At 38.0% G+C, this 20,046-nt stretch overlaps 2 protein-coding genes across 7 annotated transcripts in view; one reads left to right on the forward strand and one right to left on the reverse strand.

The window, feature by feature from the left end:
- e2f4 (E2F transcription factor 4) overlaps window positions 1-14,953 on the reverse strand; it is a 32,699-nt gene extending 17,746 nt beyond the window's left edge. For both annotated transcript variants that reach the window (XM_072913907.1, XM_072913906.1), the window contains exons 1-2: window positions 14,781-14,953; window positions 2,662-2,771 (exon numbers count right to left, since the gene is read on the reverse strand). In XM_072913907.1, the coding sequence (XP_072770008.1) occupies window positions 2,662-2,771; window positions 14,781-14,945 (275 nt within the window). In that variant the 5' untranslated portion in view covers window positions 14,946-14,953. The remainder of the gene's footprint in view (window positions 1-2,661; window positions 2,772-14,780) is intronic.
- A 99-nt stretch (window positions 14,954-15,052) lies between these two features.
- The window catches only part of ferry3 (FERRY endosomal RAB5 effector complex subunit 3), a 27,614-nt gene continuing 22,620 nt past the window's right edge, over window positions 15,053-20,046 (forward strand). The window contains exons 1-3 of one of the 5 annotated variants that reach the window (XM_061970234.1): window positions 15,053-15,197; window positions 17,010-17,198; window positions 19,471-19,616. In XM_061970234.1, the coding sequence (XP_061826218.1) occupies window positions 17,018-17,198; window positions 19,471-19,616 (327 nt within the window). In that variant the 5' untranslated portion in view covers window positions 15,053-15,197; window positions 17,010-17,017. Of the gene's footprint in view, window positions 15,243-16,622; window positions 16,693-16,716; window positions 16,872-17,009; window positions 17,199-19,470; window positions 19,631-20,046 lie in introns of those variants that run through there. The other 4 variants (XM_061970230.1, XM_061970232.1, XM_061970233.1 and 1 more) reach the window with 4 other exon arrangements.

Here is a 20,046-nt window from a genome sequence, read left to right on the forward strand (position 1 = left end):
ATTTTGAAGGAACTAGAATACAAAACATGTTTTCAGTTATTTCTCCTTTTTTTGTTAAATACATAACTCCACATGTGTTCATTCATAGTTTTGATGCCTTCAGTGACAATCTACAATGTAAGTAGTCATGAAAATAAAGAAAACCCATTGAATGAGTAGGTGTGTCCAAACTTTCGGCCTGTACTATATGTTGATACCAATAACTACAGATTTGTTTTTAAATATATGGAAAACATATACCGGTACTGTATTTAGTTACTAATGAACTTTAGTTATTAGAGAGTTCCGGTCGGATGTTTTTTTACGGGACACATTTCCGGCATTGTTGTTGCACTAGTGAGCCACGGATGTGGAGATGCTGCTCCGTTATTGTTTTAAGTAAAGTCTGAATGTCATTAAAACAGTTAGCTCCATCTTTTAACACTTCTTCCACTCCCGTCCTTGCACGCTACACCGCTACAACAAAGATGACGGGGAGAAGACGCTGCCGAAGGTGAGCCACGTAAATCAGACCACCCACAAAAGGGCGCATCCTGAAGCGACTTGTCAGAAAGCGGCTTGACATTTTGACCAAAGAACCACCATTACGGTACATGTTATGTAGACCACAAGGAAGTGTTTTAATTTTACAAAAAAAATAAAAAATAAATAAATAAATATATATATATACAGTGGGGCAAAAAAGTATTTAGTCAGCCACCAATTGTGCAAGTTCTCCCACTTAAAATGATGACAGAGGTCTGTAATTTTCATCATAGGTACACTTCAACTGTGAGAGACAGAATGTGAAAAAAAATCCAGGAATTCACATTGTAGGATTTTTAAAGAATTTATTTGTAAATTATGGTGGAAAATAAGTATTTGGTCAATAACAAAAATTCAACTCAATACTTTGTAATAAAACCTTTGCTGGCAATAACAGAGGTCAAACGATTACTATAGGTCTTTACCAGGTTTGCACACACAGTAGCTGGTATTTTGGCCCATTCCTCCATGCAGATCTTCTCGAGAGCAGTGATGTTTTGAGGCTGTCGCCGAGCAACACGGACTTTCAACTCCCTCCACAGATTTTCTATGGGGTTGAGGTCTGGAGACTGGCTAGGCCACTCCAGGACTTTCAAATGCTTCTTACGGAGCCACTCCTTCGTTGCCCGGGCAGTGTGTTTGGGATCATTGTCATGCTGGAAGACCCAGCCATGTTTCATCTTCAAAGCTCTCACTGATGGAAGGAGGTTTTGGCTCAAAATCTCACGATACATGGCCCCATTCATTCTTTCCTTAACACGGATCAGTCGGCCTGTCCCCTTAGCAGAAAAACAGCCCCAAAGCATGATGTTTCCACCCCCATGCTTCACAGTAGTTATGGTGTTCTTGGGATGCAACTCAGTATTCTTCTTCTTCCAAACACGACGAGTTGAGTTTATACCAAAAAGTTCTATTTTGGTTTCATCTGACCACATGACATTTTCCCAATCCTCTGCTGTATCATCCATGTGCTCTCTAACAAACTTCAGACAGGCCTGGACATGCACTGGCTTAAGCAGGGGGACACGTCTGGCACTGCAGGATTTGATTCCCTGTCGGCGTAGTGTGTTACTGATGGTAACCTTTGTTACTTTGGTCCCAGCTCTCTGCAGGTCATTCACCAGGTCCCCCCGTGTGGTTCTGGGATTTTTGCTCACCGTTCTCATGATCATTTTGACCCCACGGGATGAGATCTTGCGTGGAGCCCCAGATCGAGGGAGATTATCAGTGGTCTTGTATGTCTTCCATTTTCTGATAATTGCTCCCACAGTTGATTTTTTCACACCAAGCTGCTTGCCTATTGTAGATTCACTCTTCACAGTCTGGTGCAGGTCTACAATTATTTTCCTGGTGTCCTTCGACAGCTCTTTGGTCTTGGCCATAGTGGAGTTTGGAGTCTGACTGTTTGAGGTTGTGGACAAGTGTCTTTTATACAGATAACGAGTTCAAACAGGTGCCATTAATACAGGTAACGAGTGGAGGACAGAAGAGCTTCTTAAAGAAGAAGTTACAGGTCTGTGAGAGCCAGAGATCTTCCTTGTTTGAAGTGACCAAATACTTATTTTCCACCATAATTTACAAATAAATTCTTCAAAATTCCTACAATGTGATTTCCTGGATTTTTTTTTCACATTCTGTCTCTCACAGTTGAAGTGTACCTATGATGAAAATTACAGACCTCTGTCATCATTTTAAGTGGGAGAACTTGCACAATCGCTGGCTGACTAAATACTTTTTTGCCCCACTGTATATATATAGATATATATATATATATAGATATATATATATATATATACAGTATATATATATATATATATATATATATATATATATATATATATACACACACAGTATATATATATATATATATATATATATATATATATATATATATATATATATATATATATATATATATATAAAAAACTCCTTTAATGCTCCCTATAATCCGGATGAAAAAAGACCATTCATCGGCAGTGCGCCTTATAATCCGGTGCGCACTATGGTCCGGAAAATACGTAAAATGCAGAAGAAACATCATTAACCTGTGGTTGCCAAATAATTCATGTGCCGTGAGATTTGTCAGTACCGGATGTCAGTTGGGAAACATAACTAAATAACAATGAGTGTCCTTACTTCCACTGGATACTGTTCTTGGACTTTTTCTCTATCAGGCCAATTCCCTCCAGCACATTAGTGATGTCGTAGATCCGCCGCTTTTGCCGCACGGCCAGTGTGTCTGCAGCCTGATTAACAGAACAGAAACAAAGCACAAAACAACGCTAAATATTATTGACGTGTCATTGAAATAACACAAGCAGAAGCAGAGTCGGCTTTTTATAGCATTGAATTCAGCGCCTTAAAACCATTACGGAAAAGTGTAGTTGTTCAACTTCCTTCCTAGCTGTCGGGTTGTGTCAAGTTGGTGCACAATAAAAGTGACGATAACAGTGTCTGTGCGCTGATAAGTCTACGCTCTGGCACAAGGAGCTGCAGGTGCACCCTCAAAAAACTTGAACATGAGGAAACGTTAACAGTTTAAGACCCAATTATGTAACAACTCTTTGTTACTGGTGACCTTTCACAAGTGGAGAATGCGCTGAAAAAGATTAGGCATGGATATACTCAAACTTTAGAGGAAGGAGATTTTCCTAAAAAGCGTATCGTAGGGCAAAAAATGTTAATCACAATTTCCTTACTTTCAATTCGGTGTTTACGTAAGGAATTTTGCAAGTCAAGAGTCTTATGCTGCCAATTTCCATCATCCAAGAGTGACATCGGCCAATACCAATACCGATCACATGTATTAACTGTAAATTATAATGAGTGTTGTTGGCAGTTTACCAATGTCAACACAATATTTAAACTCGTCAATAGTACACAATAACTTAACAAAAGCAAAAACTACTATATATCCGGGTACTCCGGCTTCCTCCCACCTCCAAAGACATGCACCTGGGGATAAGTTGATTGGCAACACTAAATTGGCCCTAGTGTGTGGATGTGAGTGTGAATGTTGTCTGTCTATCTGTGTTGGCCCTGCGATGAGGTGGCGACTTGTCCAGGGTGTACCCCGCCTTCCGCCCGATTGTAGCTGAGATAGGCTCCAGCGCCCCCCGCGACCCCAAAGGGAATAAGCGGTAGAAAATGGATGGATGGATGGATTACTTATCATTTGTTTTTTGCCCACAAAGTCCTCCTGTGTACAGGGACTTATGCCCTGTAAACATTAATAAGAACAAAAAATGTTTAAAAAAAAATAAAAATATCGATCTTATCACTTTAGTATCGATCATATACTGATATGTATAAATCAATAGGCCCTCTTACTATTCTCTCTCGAGACGCTTATTAGACTTAGACAAACTTTATTGATCCACAAGTGAAATCGTTCCACACAGTAGCTCAGTTACAAAGGATGGTGAGAGTAAGGATGGAAAGGATAATGCAGGTATGAAGTAGACTAAAAATGTACCACAGTAGCAATATAGACTAAAACATATGTAATATTTAAACATTATATATACAGCATATAATATATCCTGCTATATAATATTATATTATATTTGTATATAATATATACAATATATAACAAATCCCAATTACCATGTACAATATTACAGTATATGTAACAGCTGCAACAACAAAAAAATGTACATGTTAATTTTCTGTTGATACCTGATTACTTTCTGCTAACACGGTTCAAACTACACTTCTTTAAGTTTACCAAGCACCTATTTCTTGGTGTTGTTAAAGCTATCTTACCAGTTATCTTAGCTATTAGCATGCCTGCTCTTGGCTTGTTCTTGGTGTGTAACCTGTTTAGCCTCGTCCTCCAGTGACAAGGATACTTAACATTTGGAAGTTAAAAAATTGATTTACATTCAAATAGCAATTCTAATTTAGTCCGATTCTAAATCAATGCATATTTTGTTAAATCAGTGAGGAAAAACCCCTGATATTTTCTTAAAGAATCAATTTTAGGAAGACATATTTAGGTCATCTGCATGCTTGCTTACTCGCTGCACGTATGCGTCAGAAGCCAAGAAGAGTTTTTGTAACCTGTAACCAGTTTTAAAAAAGGATTTGTTTTCATTTTTATACCAAATAATATATTGCGAGAATCGGATTGATTCGGGAATCTATTCTGAATCATGAGTTGTGGTAAGATTCCCCATCCCTGCTTAAGGTATGAATTTTATTTGCCGCAATTAAGGTGATTATTGTTCTCTTCTGGGAGTGGCTCCACTTAAGGTACATAATTAGATGCTAGCAGTTGACAGTTAATCAAGTCTGCATCGCGTGACAATCGTTCACCCGGCTTTACATTCATGCTTGTAATAAAGACAAGCCATGATTGCGATTGCTTCTCTTCAAGCTGATGAATGATAGGCAAAGAGACTCACCGGTGACGTCGGTTGTCAGCGAGTAGAACCAGGGCAGTGGAGCCAACTCACCTATTGTCATACCAACGACAGTTAGCACTTGAGTAAAATGGTAGCGTTTATTTGTGATAGTTTGTTAGAAGCAGAATCTAGGAATGTGCTGATCAATCGGACGTTTTTTGTGAAAAAGTATGTATTTTATTGCCAATCACAAACACTGATCCCGTCGGACTGACACTATTTATTTTTACCACCCCGCAGACCAGCAGCTAATATTATGTGTCTCCGTGCACAATGTGGAACCGCTTCCCTAAATTAATAATGATCACCTCCGTTATGTCAAATAAACTACATAGGTATCATTATCAAGTATCCCTATCATGTAACATTATCACTGGAGGACGAGGCTAAACATGTAACACACCAAGAGCAAGCCAGGAGCAGGCATGCTAGTTGCTAAGCTAACCGCTAAACTAGCTTTATACAACACCAAGAAATAAGTGTTTAGTAAAGACCATCTTGCAGCAAAAAGTAAGCAGTTATATTAACATGAAATTAACCAGTATAATATTAGGAGTTAGAGAGAGTATAATATAACAACTGTTGGTCTGTCAGTATTGTCCCAGAGGAGGGCGGTTCGATCCATAAATTGGATGTGTCGATATCAGAAGGAGTATCAGTATATAATCAATACAAGAGTAATGAAATATTTGTATTTTCTCAATGATTTTGTTGTCGTTATTTTGTTCATCTTTACAAACTCAGGGATAGGTTGACATTAAGGCTGGGCCGATAAAACGATATCAATATATATCGCGATAGACAAGTAATCGATATCAATAAAAATGCATTCTAAAAAACGTTTGATATATATATATATATATATATATATATATATATATATATATATTTATATCTATATCTCTATATATCTATCGATCTATCTATATATGTAGATACTTTTTTTGGGGGGGCCGGAAGAAACCTGAAACAATGAAGCATGATTGGTTGCATGCAGAAAGGCCCTCGCTGTACACTAGCAAAACAGGAAGTGATCATTGAGCAATGGGAGGGACACACTAAACAGCCAATCGCATAACAGTATCAAATAATCATGTTTGGTTGCTCTTGCTTGCTGTCTCGCTGTTGATTCTCTGCACGGAGTGAGAAGATAAACTAAGCATGAGTACTGTAGAGAGCAAATAAATTGTTGACAATACAGGAAACGCCCCCTCGACAGTATGGCAGTTTTTTTGGATTTTTTCCAACGGACCGCAATCCTTCGCCGCGGTCAGTTATTCTTTTCAACCTGCGTCCGTTCCCTGTTAGGATGTACGGAAACAATAACAGGTAGGAACGAAAGTGCAGGATTGTATAAATAAAATACAACTAAGGTGCTACTTTAAAATAAAAATTTGGTCCACCAATATCCATCCATCGTCTATGCCGCTTGGCCCTCTTAGGGTTTTTGGGGTGGCTGGAGCCTATCCCAGCTGCATTCGGGCGGAAGAACAGACCAAATTAAATGTTACACAGACCACGCAACTTCATGGCAGTCAACTTGCAAACAAAATATTCTTCTCAGGTTTCTCTATGTTAAAGTACCACTGATAGTCACACACACACACTAGGTGTGGTGAAATTATCCTCTGCATTTGACCCATCCCCTTGTTCCACCCCTGGGAGGTGAAGGGAGCAGTGAGCAGCAGCGGTGGCCGCGCTCGGGAATCATTTTGGTTATTTGTTTACATTTTCAAACTTTGCACTATTTTGTTACACTTTATTAAGCTTTTTTATTTTATTTTTTACATATTACCTTAACCTCTTAAGGCCCAAGCTGTTTGTTTACATGCTTTTTTTTATTTCTCTTTGCTATTTGGGCTTATAGGACCCTAATTAGAATAAAAACTAAAAATCATCTTTTTATATGATGTACTTAGTCCATAAGTAACAAACGTGTACTTCATGTGTAGTGACATGCTAATTTTTATTTTTACACTTTTTTTTCTCCAAATTCCATTGTATGTTATACTCTTTTGACACCACCAGATAGCAGTATAAGTGTCCATATGTCGGCATAAGACCCCAATTCAGTATACACAATTTTGGAAATAAGAGCTAAAAGTTGCTGTCCCCACATGTGGCCACTAAGGCCTTTAGGAGGTTAATTTAAAGAAGTTATTATGTTTATTATGATTTTACAATTTTGTTTACATTGATTGAGTGTTTTCCATGGTTGTGTTGACATTTCCTTTCTACCTTGATAGCTGACAGGATTATAATCATTTGATACATTTAATACGAGTCCTGGTCAATATTTTCCATAGATCATAAAAAATGTCAATACAAACGTGCGCTTCATTCACTAACTGTGTTACAAAAAAGATCAATTAGAAAAATACATAATGTTGGACATAGAGAACATACAAACCCTTTATTTATTAAATCACAATTATTGAAATTCAACGATTTGGTGCATTTGCAAACAGCTAAAATGACGTACAAAGCAAACTATAACATGCTACCCAAGAATGTACAACAATTCTTCTCAACAAAAGAGGAGAAATATAACCTTAGATGAAAAGCTAATTTAAAACATTTGTATGCTCGTACAACATTAAAAACCTTTAGTATATCAGTATGTGGAATTAAATTATGGAACGGATTAACCAAAGAAATCCAACAAATCACCAATATGATTCAGTTTAGGAGACGGTTCAAACTACAAGTGTTTACAAAGTAGACAGAACAAGAATTATGATGAACATCTTGAACCCTTTTTTTTTATTGAGACAAAGATTATTTATGTATTTAATATTTGTTTGCTTACTATGGTATATTATTTATTTGTTCACTGATCTGTTGCAGAGAACAAGGAAATTGGATAAAATTGCTATGGTATGAAAAGGGGCAGCACAGTGGCACAGGGGTTAGTGCAGGGGTAGAGAACCTATGGCTCTAGAGCCAGATGTGGCTCTTTTGATGACTGCATCTGGCTCTCAGATAAATCTTAGCTGACATTGCTTAACACGATAAGTAATGAATAATTCCGCTGGTAATCACAGTGTTAAAAATAACGTTCAAATTATAAAACATTCTCATGCATTTTAATCCATCCATCCGTTTTCTATCGCACCTGTTCAAGAAGTCGCATTAATGGTAAGTATTATATTTATTATTGGTTAGCTTTCGAATAACAATGTTATTAAAAATAATGAGACTTATTATACTCTAAAAATGTTGATCTTACTTAAAAATGTTTAATTGTTTAGTTGTATTCAGTGTTAAAAAATATTATATGGCTCTCACGGGAATACATTTTGAAATATTTGGCTTTCATGGCTCTCTCAGCCAAAAAGGTTCCCGACCCCTGGGTTAGTGCATGTGCCTCACAATAGGAAGGTCCTGAGTTCAATCCCGGTCTCGGGATCTTTCTGTGTGGAGTTTGCATGTTCTCCCCGTGACTGCGTGGGTTCCCTCCGGGTACTCCGGCCTCCTCCCACTTCCAAAGACATGCACCTGGGGATAGGTTGATTGGCAACACTAAATTGGCCCTAGTGTGTGAATGTTGTCTGTCTATCTGTGTTGGCTCTGCGATGAGGTGGCGACTTGTCCAGGGTGTACACCGCCTTCTGCCCGAATGCAGCTGAGATAGGCTCCAGCGCCCCCTGCAACCCCGAAAGGGATAAGAGGTAGAAAATGGATGGATGGATGGATCTTGAACACTTGAACCCCTTTTTCTCCTTTTTTTTATTGAGACAAAGATTATTTAAATATTTAATATTTGTATGCTTACTATGCTATATTATTTACCTGTTCACTGTTCTGTTACAGAGAACAAGGAAATTGGATAAAATTCCAATGGTATGAAAAGGGGTACGATTAAATAAGCTCTGCTTCTTCCTACTCCTTTTCGGACGTGCTGTAATGAATCTGGAATTGTATGATGCATTACATTGTATCGGTCATCTGGTCAGGATGCCACCCGAACGCCTCCCTGGGGTGGTGTTTAGGGCACGTCCGACCGGCAGGAGGCCACGGGGAAGACCCAGGACATTGTTGGGAAGACTATGTCTCCCGGCTGGCCTGAGAACGCCTCGGGATCCCCCGGGAAGAGCTGGACGAAGTGGCTGGGGAGAGGGAAGTCTGGGCTTCCCTGCTTAGGCTGCTGCCTCCGCGACCCGACCTCGGATAAGCGGAAGAAGATGAATGGATGGATGTATCGTATGCATGTTCGAAATAAACTGGAACTGAACAATAACGATATGTGCCGTAAAATAACTGAACCAATGGTATTTGTCCAAGTTTGACGATGCAGTAGATCAGAAAGGAGCCACAAAAGCTGACCCACTATGTAAACGTTCTTTCATTTCGAACATGAACACACTTACAGCATAATACATCACACAATTTCATATCATTTCACTTTACATCATGTCCGAAAAGGAGTAGGAAGAAGCAAAGCTTATTTAATCCTGCCCCTTTCCCACTTCAGAGCGTTTACAAATATATACATTCATTTACTGACTTTTTGATAGTAAAATGACATCCGTGAATGAGTAATACAACAGTTTTGTAATATATAATTAAGTCAGTCATTATTAACATACTGAGATGAAGAATATGTTATTTTCAATAAGGTTGAAAGTATTTCTCATAATTCTTCTTTGTACTTTGTAAGCACTATTAATTTTAACAACCTCTTAAACTGGATCATATCAGTACAATGTTTAACTTCTTTACTTAATCCATTCCATCATTTAATTCCACATACTGATATGCTAAAGGTTCCAAGTGTTGTACGTGCATACAAATGTTTTAAACTAGATTTTCCTCTAAGGTTATATTTTTCCTCTTTAGTTGAGAAGAATTGTTGTACATTCTTTGGTAGCAGATTATAGTTGGCTTTATACAACATTTTAGCTGTTTGCAATTTTACCAAATCATCGAACTTTAATATTTTTGACTCAATAAATAAAGGGTTTGTATGTTCTCTATATCCAACTTTGTGTCCTGGGCATGACGTTAAAGTGCATCCGGCAGTGGAGGCTCCTCTATGGGGTCTTGGGGCACTAGGAGGTTAACACCTTTACTACTGTTACCCCAGGTGGCCCTTGGCAAAGGCCTAGTACCTGACTGCCCCCTAGCCAGGGATACGGTGAAGACCTCAACGGCGGAGCAGGTGGAAGACGGTAGATGTAAGAACTACCACAACGGCTGCGATGGCGGAAGAAGGCACCCCCACATCCATGTGGGCCCAGTTATGGGGAAATAACAACCCAAGACCTCAACGGTGGAACAGGTGGAGGATGATTGCTAACCCTACAGAGCGTCACAACGGCTGGGATGGCGGATGAAGGCTGCAGCAGAAAAGGGTCCCCAGTCGTCTTGGACTCCATGCCACTGGACCCTGACCCGGATCTGTCAAGGATCGTGTGGTGACTGTCTGTGCACCAGTCTCCCCACGTTAAACAAAGTCACCCACAGGCATCCTCAATAAAGGGATACCCCCCTACCAGGAGGATCGTCATACTCGTTTCGAGTGACCGCTGATGATGATGATGATGATGATATCCAACATTATGTATCAGTCTAATTGATTTTTTTTGTAACACGGTTAACGAATGTAGCGCACATTTGTAGTTATTTCCCCCTATTTCTGCACAACAACTTAGATATGGTAACACTAGCGAGCAGTAGAGAATATGAAGTGTTTTTTGGCCCAGGGCGTATTTTGCTTTATTCCTAATAGAAATGTTTTTTTGCCACCTTATGTTGTATATTTTATTTATGAGATTTCCAGTTCATTTTTATCATCTATTAACACTCCCAAAAATCTGGTTTCTTTTACCCTTTCAATGTATACATAGTGAATTTGCAAACAGCTAAAATTATACACAAAGCAAACTATAATCTGCTACCCAAGAATATACAACAATTCTTCTCAAAAAAAGAGGAGAAATATCATCTTAGAGAAAAATGTAATTTAAAACATTTGTATGCACGTACAACACTTAAGACCTTCAGTATATCTGTATGTGGAATTCAATTATGGAATGGATTAAGCAAAGCAATCAAACAATGTACTAATATAATCCACTTCAACAAACTCTTCAAACTTAAAGTGTTTACAAAGTACAAGGAAGAAGAACCATGATAAACATTCTGAATTTATTTCATCCATCCATCAGTTAATTTTCAAATAATCTTACTCATCTCACCGAGTATTATTTATTTATTTTTATTGTCATTACTTATGGAGTATATTGTGAATAAATTGAGAACAGGAAGTGAACAAATGTTTTAGCAACTGTTATGTAAAAGAAAAGGGGTAGGATTAAATAAGCTCTGCTTCTTCCTACTCCTTTTCGAACATGTTGAAAAGAGAAACTTTAAATTGTGATGTATCATGTTGTATGCAGGCATGTTCCAAATAAACTCAAACTCAAACTCAATGTAACAGTAGAAAAGAGCATCATACACGAATACAAATAGACGGGAGTAGATATTGAAAGGGTAAAAGAAACAAGATTTTTGGGAGTATTAATAGATGATAAAATGAACTGGAAATCTCATATACAAAACATACAACATAAGGTTGCAAAAAAACATTTCAATAATGAATAAAGCAAAATACATCCTGGGCCAAAAACCACTTCATATTCTCTACTGCTCGCTAGTGCTACCATATCTGAGTTATTGTGCAGAAATATGGGGAAACAACTACAAAAAAGATCAATTAGAATAATACATAATGTTGGATATAGAGAACATACAAACCCTTTATTTATTGAGTCAAAAATATTAAAGTTCGGTGATTTGGTAAAATTGCAAACAGCTAAAATGATGTACAAAGCAAACTATAACCTGCTACCAAAGAAAGTACAACAATTCTTCTCAACTAAAGAGGAGAAATATAACCTAAGGGGAAAATCTAATTTAAAACATTTGTATGCACGTACAACACTTAGAACAGTGGTTCTTAACCTTGTTGGAGGTACCGAACCCCACCAGTTTCATATGCGCATTTACCGAACCCTTCTTTAGTGAAAAATTAAAAAAATGTTTTCAAATTCAAGACAAAGTTATATGTTTTTGGTAACACTTTAGTATGGGGAACATATTCTAAGTAACAAAGACTTAATTTAGAGCTATTTGGTTAGGGTTCGGGTCAGGGTTAGGGTTATATCATATCCGCCCTGAGATCGGTAGGTTGTGAGTTCAAACCCCGGCCGAGTCATACCAAAGACTATAAAAATGGGACCCATTACCTCCCTGCTTGGCACTCAGCATCAAGGGTTGGAATTGGGGGTTAAATCACCAAAATGATTCCCGGGCGCGGCCACCGCTGCTGCCCACTGCTCCCCTCACCTCCCAGGGGGTGATCAAGGGTGATGGGTCAAATGCAGAGAATAATCTCGCCACACCTAGTGTGTGTGTGACAATCATTGGTACTTTAACTTTAACTTTAACTTTGTATTAAGGCCATGCCGAAGAAGGCATTAATAAGTACTTAATAATGACTAGTTAAGAGCCAATATGTTACTAATTTGCATGTTAATAAGCAACTAATTAATGGTGAATATGTTCCTCATACTAAAGTGTTACCATGTTTTTTTACTGGTGCATAAAATGAACCGTGCATGCACATCACCTTGTTCAAACAACAAAACCAGCACAGTGCGTAAACTCTCAACAAATTACACACCTGCAAATCAGTCAAATGTTGCCGTATCCGTAATACGCCGATAGGGAGAAGTTTGTATTTACACGATGAGTCGGGTGTGTTTTGACCTCCGCCGAACCCCTGAGGGACTCACCGAACCCCTAGTGTTCGATCGAACCTAGGTTAAGAACCACTGACTTAGAACCTTTAGCATATCAGTATGTGGAATTAAATTATGGAATGGATTAAGTAAAGAAGTTAAACATTGTACTGATATGATCCAGTTGATGTTCAGAGGTTGTTCAAAATAATAGTGCTTACAAAGTACAAAGAAGAAGAATTATGAGAAATACTTTCAACCTTATTGAAAATAACATATTCTTCATCTCAGTATGTTAATAATGACTGAATTAATTAATTACATATTACAAAACTTTTGTATATACTAATTCACAGATGTTATTTTATTATAAAAAAAGGTCAGTAAATGATTATATATACCGTATTTTTCGGAGTATAAGTCGCTCCGGAGTATAAGTCGCACTGGCTGAAAATGCATAATAAAGAAGAAAATATATATATATAAGTCGCACTGGAGTATAAGTCGCATTTTTTGGGGAAATGTATTTGATAAAACCCAACACCAAGAATAGACATTTGAAAGGCAATTTAAAATAAATAAAGAATAGTGAACAACAGGCTGAATAAGTGTACGTTGTATGACGCATAAATAACCAACTGAGAACGTGCCTGGTATGTTAACGTAACATATTATGGTAAGAGTCAGTCAAATAACTATAACATATAAAACATGCTATACATTTACCAAACAATCTGTCACTCCTAATCGCTAAATCCGATTCAATCTTATACGTCTAGTCTCTTACGTGAATGAGCTAAATAATATTATTTGATATTTTACAGTGACGTGTTAATAATTTCACACATAAGTCGCTCCTGAGTATAAGTCGCGCCCCAGAGTATAAGACGCGCCCCCGGCCAAACTATGAAAAAAACTGCGACTTATAGTCCGAAAAATACGGTATTTGTAAACGCTCTGAAGTGGGAAAGGGGTAGGATTATATAAACTTTGCTTCTTCCTACTCCAGGGGTCGGGAACCTTTTTGGCTGAGAGAGCCATCCATCCCATCCATTTTCTACCGCTTATTCCCTTTTTGGGGTCGCGGGGGGCGCTGGAGCCTATCTCAGCTACAATCGAGCGGAGGGCGGTTTACACCCTGGACAAATCGCCAGCTCATCGCAGGGCCAACACAGATAGACGGACAACATTCACACTCACATTCACACACTAGGGCCAATTTAGTGTTGCCAATCAACCTATCCCCAGGTGCATGTCTTTGGAGGTGGGAGGAAGCCGGAGTACCCGGAGGGAACCCACGCAGTCACAGGGAGAACATGCAAACTCCACACAGAAAGATCCCGAGCCCGGCATTGAACCCAAGACTACTCAGGACCTTCGTATTGTGAGGCAGATGCACTAACCCCTCTTCCTCCGTGCTGCCCCTGAGAGAGCCAGAAAAGTCAAATATTTTAAAATGTATTTCCGTGAGAGCCATATAATATTTTTTAACACTGAATACAACGAAATGAGTGCATTTTTAAGTAAGACCAACATTTTTAGAGTATAATAAGTCTCTTATTCTTTTTAATAACATTGTTATTCTGAAGCTAACCAATAATAAATAAAATACTTCTTACCATTAATGCGACTTCTTGAACAGGTGCGGTAGAAATGGATGGATGGATTAAAATGCATGAGAATGTTTTATATTTTGAACGTTATTTTTAACACTGTGAACTGTAAGTGTGTTCATGTTCGAAATAAACTAAAGAAAGAAAGAAAGAATATCTACTCCGTTTATTTGTATTCGTGTATGATGCTCTTTTCTACTGTTACCAAATAGCATTATTTTAGTTTTACTGAGATTCAGATTCAACTTGAAAACTGACCCCCCCCAGGAAAAAAAAAAGTTGGTCAGACAGCGCTTCACAAACTTCCTGCACTTTTGTCACAAGTAAACGCACCGCCATATTCAAGTTCGTGTTGCGAAGTACGACACATTTCCGAATGGAGACTGTCAAGAAGCGAGGCTATGCTAGCAGGCAGGCTAGCAGAAGTGCGTGTAACCCAACGACAGCGGGGTGACATGTGCTAGCTAACACAACAAAGACTGCATGCTCACGGCTTTCAGATCCAGCACGCCGTCCTTCGCTTCCTGCAGCAAAGTTACGAACTTGGCGGTGAGGAGTCCCAGGCTTTTTTCGTGTCTGCTCGGCGTCTGTGGCTGCAGGGGATCCCCCATGGGTCCCAGTTCGCCCCTGTTACTGGCCGACTCGAGCTCCATCATCTCTCCACTCCCGGGACCAGTGCCTCCCCGACTCCAAAAAAAAACACCCAAGAAGCGAGCCCGGGAAAGCACGCTCCGCCACCTAGTCGAATGAAATAAAGGACGGTGGCGTGTGTGGCATTAGAGCGTTTTTTGATGCGCTTTCATGGGCGGAATGACTCCAAAATATGGCACCAAATCAACCGGTGTAAGACAGCGGCGATGATTCATTGAGGCGAGCTTTCGGTTGGGGAGAGCCGTTGGCCACGCGAGGTATGACGGGACTGTTCAAGCATTGGAGAGAGCGTCGAGCAATGTGTAGGTTTTCAAACGCGTACAACCGAACATTGGTTGACGTATATACATTCAAAATCAATATACGAATGTTTTTTGTATAAATATAATTCCAGAATAAGGCCAACTTGAGTCGTTTAGTATTTTTACATAGTTAAAAGTTATCATACCTGGATTTTATATTATTGCTATTTGTACACATACCCTTGTCGACCCAAAACTTGAAGAAAACGTGACTGCGCATGCGCTCGTGCAATATGCGGATGTAGCGAGCATTATTTTTATTTTTTATTTTTAATAGACACTACAAATATACATTTATAATGCACACAAAGGCCAACTTGAGTTGTTTAGTATTTTTATACAGTTAAAAGTTATCATACATAGATTGTATATTATTGCTATTTGTAGACATACCCTGGGAAAAAAATCACAAGACTATTTCATCTAGAGATGAAATAGTCTTGTGATTTTTTTCCCCACACATACATATATATATATATATATATATATATATATATATATATATATATATATATATATATATATATATATATATATATATATACACACTTTTGCATACTTTCAAGGCATTGCATTCCCACGATATAGTTGTAAATACATCTATAGCTACGTTAAAATATAGGGTCTTTTATCGTTTATTCTTTTTTTTTAGAAAAAAAAGTGTTTTAATTTTCCTCACTGGACAAATAAACAATATTTTTGTAAGTAAAAATCATCGAACGAGTGAGCGATCTTTCAAGTTATCCTATCGAGCCAATCTAAATAGAATGATTTTAAGATACTGTTCAAACTACAAGTGTTCACAAAGTACAAATAAGAACAATTATGATGAATATCTTGAACCTTTTGGAGGGTTGTTAGATAATGATTATTTTTGTATTTAATATTTGTTTACTTACTATTGTATAATCTATATTGTTTATTTATTTATTTACTGTTCTGTTACAGAGAACAAGGAAATGAGACACCATTGCTATGATTAAAAAAGGGGTAGGATTAAATAAACTCTGCTTCTTCCTACTCCTTTTCGGACGTGCTGTAATGAAACAACTGGAAATATGTGATGCATTACATTGTATCGGATGCATGTTCGAAATAAACTGAAACTGAACTCAACTGAACTGAAATTTTGCAGGGATGTTATCTGGCCACGAGGGGATAAATAATACTCACCGAAATTCAGAGCCGAAAGTACTTATCCGACCATGTTTTTTTAAATTATTCAATATTTTTATTCGGCCTTTAATGGCAACAAATTGCATTAAAATAAATACCAATATTTATTTTAAATCTAAATAAATGATCAACAGTCTTGTTTGCTTCTAAAAACAAAATGACAACGCACGCTTCAGAATGACGAAAGTGCTGCTGCTGTCACACCTCCACTTCGAGTCGGTCAGCTGACCAGGAACAGGAAGAAAAACAGTGCCGTTGTTCCTCTGTCACACGGGTAAATGTATATTTTCTTGGTTCTGTTCATTGATAAAATGAGGATAAAAGTGTAAGTGCACTGTTATAAAATGGGAAAAAAGGCTTTACTGTCATAGTTTTTATAGCGTTAGCAAAAATACTAGCTAACGTTGAGCTTCCTGTCTGACAAGCTAACATCTCTACAGAAACACATTCAAGGTGTCTTGGATGAAATCTTTTTTTCTCTTTATTTCAAATACCGTCGATTCTAGTTATGCGTATAAGTAAAAAAGGTTCCACATTGCACTCGACAATACTAGTAGATTTAAATTGACGTCTAATGTCTGCTGTCCTCAGTTTGTGCAATGAAGAGGACCAAAGCAAAAGAAAGCAACAAAACTGAGAAGGAGTTTGTGTTGGAGTTCAAGGCAGGGAAACACAACTGCCTCCTCAAAGTGCCTCTGCAGTTCCCTGTTGAAGAGAACATCAATGACCTCCATGGACGTCTGATGCTGCTTCATAAAATACCTTGCTACATAGAAAATGGTAAGGAAGCTGTTGTGACTGGCTGCATTTTGGCAATCTGCAGGAAACTGAATGATTGTTTCCTGGCCAAAGGTTGCCAAACAGTCTTTGACTCCCTGTGAATCATAAAATAGTGTCTACATTCGTAATTGTTGGATTTGTTAGTCTAAACCGGGGGTCGGCAACCCGCGGCTCGAGAGCTGCATGCTGGGCAAATTAAGGCCCGGGGACCACATTCGGCCCGTTAAGCTTTTCAATCTGGCCCGCCGGACATTCCCAAATAATTTTTTTAGATCTTTAAGATGGAAACTGTAGCCGCCATTATGATGTGCAGTGATGTTTTCAAATTACCGTAAGTCTTGAACTATACAAAATATTTCAATGGTTGGAATCTGCACTTTTGCATGATATACTAGTTACTATGGTAATCTAATTAGTTACTATATAATCTAATTAATTACCATGGTAATCTAAGTCACAGCAGCTCAGACGAGGCACCAAGCAGTGTGGGTGGGGAGCGTTTCCACAGAGTGTTTCCAGAGCGGCCAGCCTGAAATGCGGGTGTCAGGGACAGAGGCGGAAGGAGATTTTTACAACAAAAGTTCTAAAGCTTAGCGATATGTCAGATGTATCAGATAGTAGGTGGGGTTTCTTTTACCCTTCGCGTTCATATTTTGCGGTTTTTGTTGCATTTTTGTTGCCTTTCGCTTGATTGTAAAATATGTCGATTGAGATGGAGGGTGACGTTCATATGTTGTCAATATTCAGTGTTTTATCCTTCATAGTTAATATTGTAAATCCCACATTCTTTATTTTCATGTACATTCTGGGTGTCTCATTCAGTAAAAAAATTTAAAATTCCATTCCGTTTTTTAAGGCGGTTTGTCATAACATTTTTAGCATTCAATCAGACATTAACGTGAAGGTTTTTTTGTATTAGTGTTCCTAAAAATAGATATACCGGACCCCAGACACATTTTTTTTCTCTAAATATGGCCCCTCCAGTCAAAATAATTGCCCAGGCCTGGTCTAGTGGCTCTCTGGAGCTTTTTCAAAAATGTATGAAATATGAAAAAAGATGAGGGAAAAAATATATTTTTTGTTTTAACATGGTTTCTGTAGGAGGACAAACATGACACAAACCTTCCTAATTGTTAGAAATCACACTGTTTATATTAAACATCCCTCACTGATGAGACTATTTGGCGAGCGCCGTTTTGTCCTACTTGTTTTGGCGGTCCTTGAACTCACCGTAGTTTGTTTACATGTACAACTTTCTCTGACTTTCTAAGACATGTTTTATGCCACCCCTTTTTTTGTATCATTTTGTCCACCAAACTTTTAATGTTGTGTGTGTGTGTGTGAATGCACACAGGTGAGCTTTGTTGATGTTATTGACTTGTGTGGAGTGCCAACTAGACATCATTATGCCTCGTGTGTAGGTATATTTGAGCTCATTTAATTTTCTTTAAGTCGTCTTAATTAAATTTATATTTGCATGTCTCATGGCACATTATCTGTATGTAATATTGGTTGCATTTCTGATAGTTGTTTGTCTGCCATGTTGTTCCAGACCACAGCAAACGTTACCCAGCTTGCAAAGATTGTAATAAATCCACTAGAAGAAGACAGCCTGCCGTTTCCTTTAACTTGGACACACACATCTATACCTTTGGCCATTCTAAACCAGTCATTTCCAGGAGTTATCTCATCCTCTGAGAAGCCTCCATTTTACTAATGATTTTGAATGTTGTAAAAATGTGTAGAATAAATATTACATTTGAACATTTCTGTCAACAAAGATTTGCGTCAGCATAGTCATTTTGATAGTAGGCTTATATAGCTTATATATACACTTAGATAATGTGTTCATTATAACACTTATACAAGGCTTTTAAAGTCATTTTGATAGTAGGCTAATATAGACATCTACATAATGTGTTCATTGTAACACTTATACAAGGCTTTTAATTTTTTGCGGCTCCAGTCAGATTTTTTATTTTGTATTTTCGGTCCAATATTGCTTTTTCAACATTTTGGGTTGCCGACCCCTGGTCTAAACATTAGTTAATATCCTGAGATGAGCGTAACTGGCACTCAACTAAATTATTTAAAGACAAATAAAAAAAAAATACAAGAACATGTTTTTATAACGTTGTATATCAAAACAGAAGTATAAGATGTGATATATTTCGCAAAGTTGGGAAGTTTCTTGTGTTCTTCATTGATGTTCTTCATGTTTTAAATGAAAATGGTTGCAATGTGTTTTTTAAAAATATATTTTTTCTTTTAGACCTGAAAGTGTCTTTGTCGGACTTTATTGAGAAGGAGACCATCTTAGATTACGACAGGGAGGCCGAGGCGGCCCTACAGAGACTCACATCGGGCCATGTAGACATTAACCAGCTCGCCAATGCGTGGACCAGATCCTACGTGGAGGTGAGGACATACAGGTGCATCTCAATACATTACTCTGTCAGTTCAAACTAAGATACAATTCAAAGGCTCGGGAAGTTTTTTCAGTTGATTTGCTGATTTACAGTAGTTTGTATTAAAGTAGAAAAAAAATCGAGGTACCGTATTTTCCAGACTATAAGGCGCACTTAAAATCATTTTTTTCCCCCAAAACCTGACAGTGCGCATTATAACCCGGTGCGCCTAATGTATGGAATTATTCTGGTTTCGCTTACCGACCTCGAAGCAATTTTATTTGGTACATGAATTGATTAACGTGGACCCCGACTTAAACAAGTTGGAAAACTTATTCGGGTGTTACCATTTAGTGTTCAATTGTACAGAATATGTACTGTACTGTGCAATCTACTAATAAAAGTTTCAATCAATCAATCAATCAATGGTGTAATGATAA

The sequence above is a fragment of the Nerophis lumbriciformis genome, linkage group LG10, assembly GCF_033978685.3.
Source record: "Nerophis lumbriciformis linkage group LG10, RoL_Nlum_v2.1, whole genome shotgun sequence".
Lineage (NCBI taxonomy): Eukaryota > Metazoa > Chordata > Actinopteri > Syngnathiformes > Syngnathidae > Nerophis > Nerophis lumbriciformis.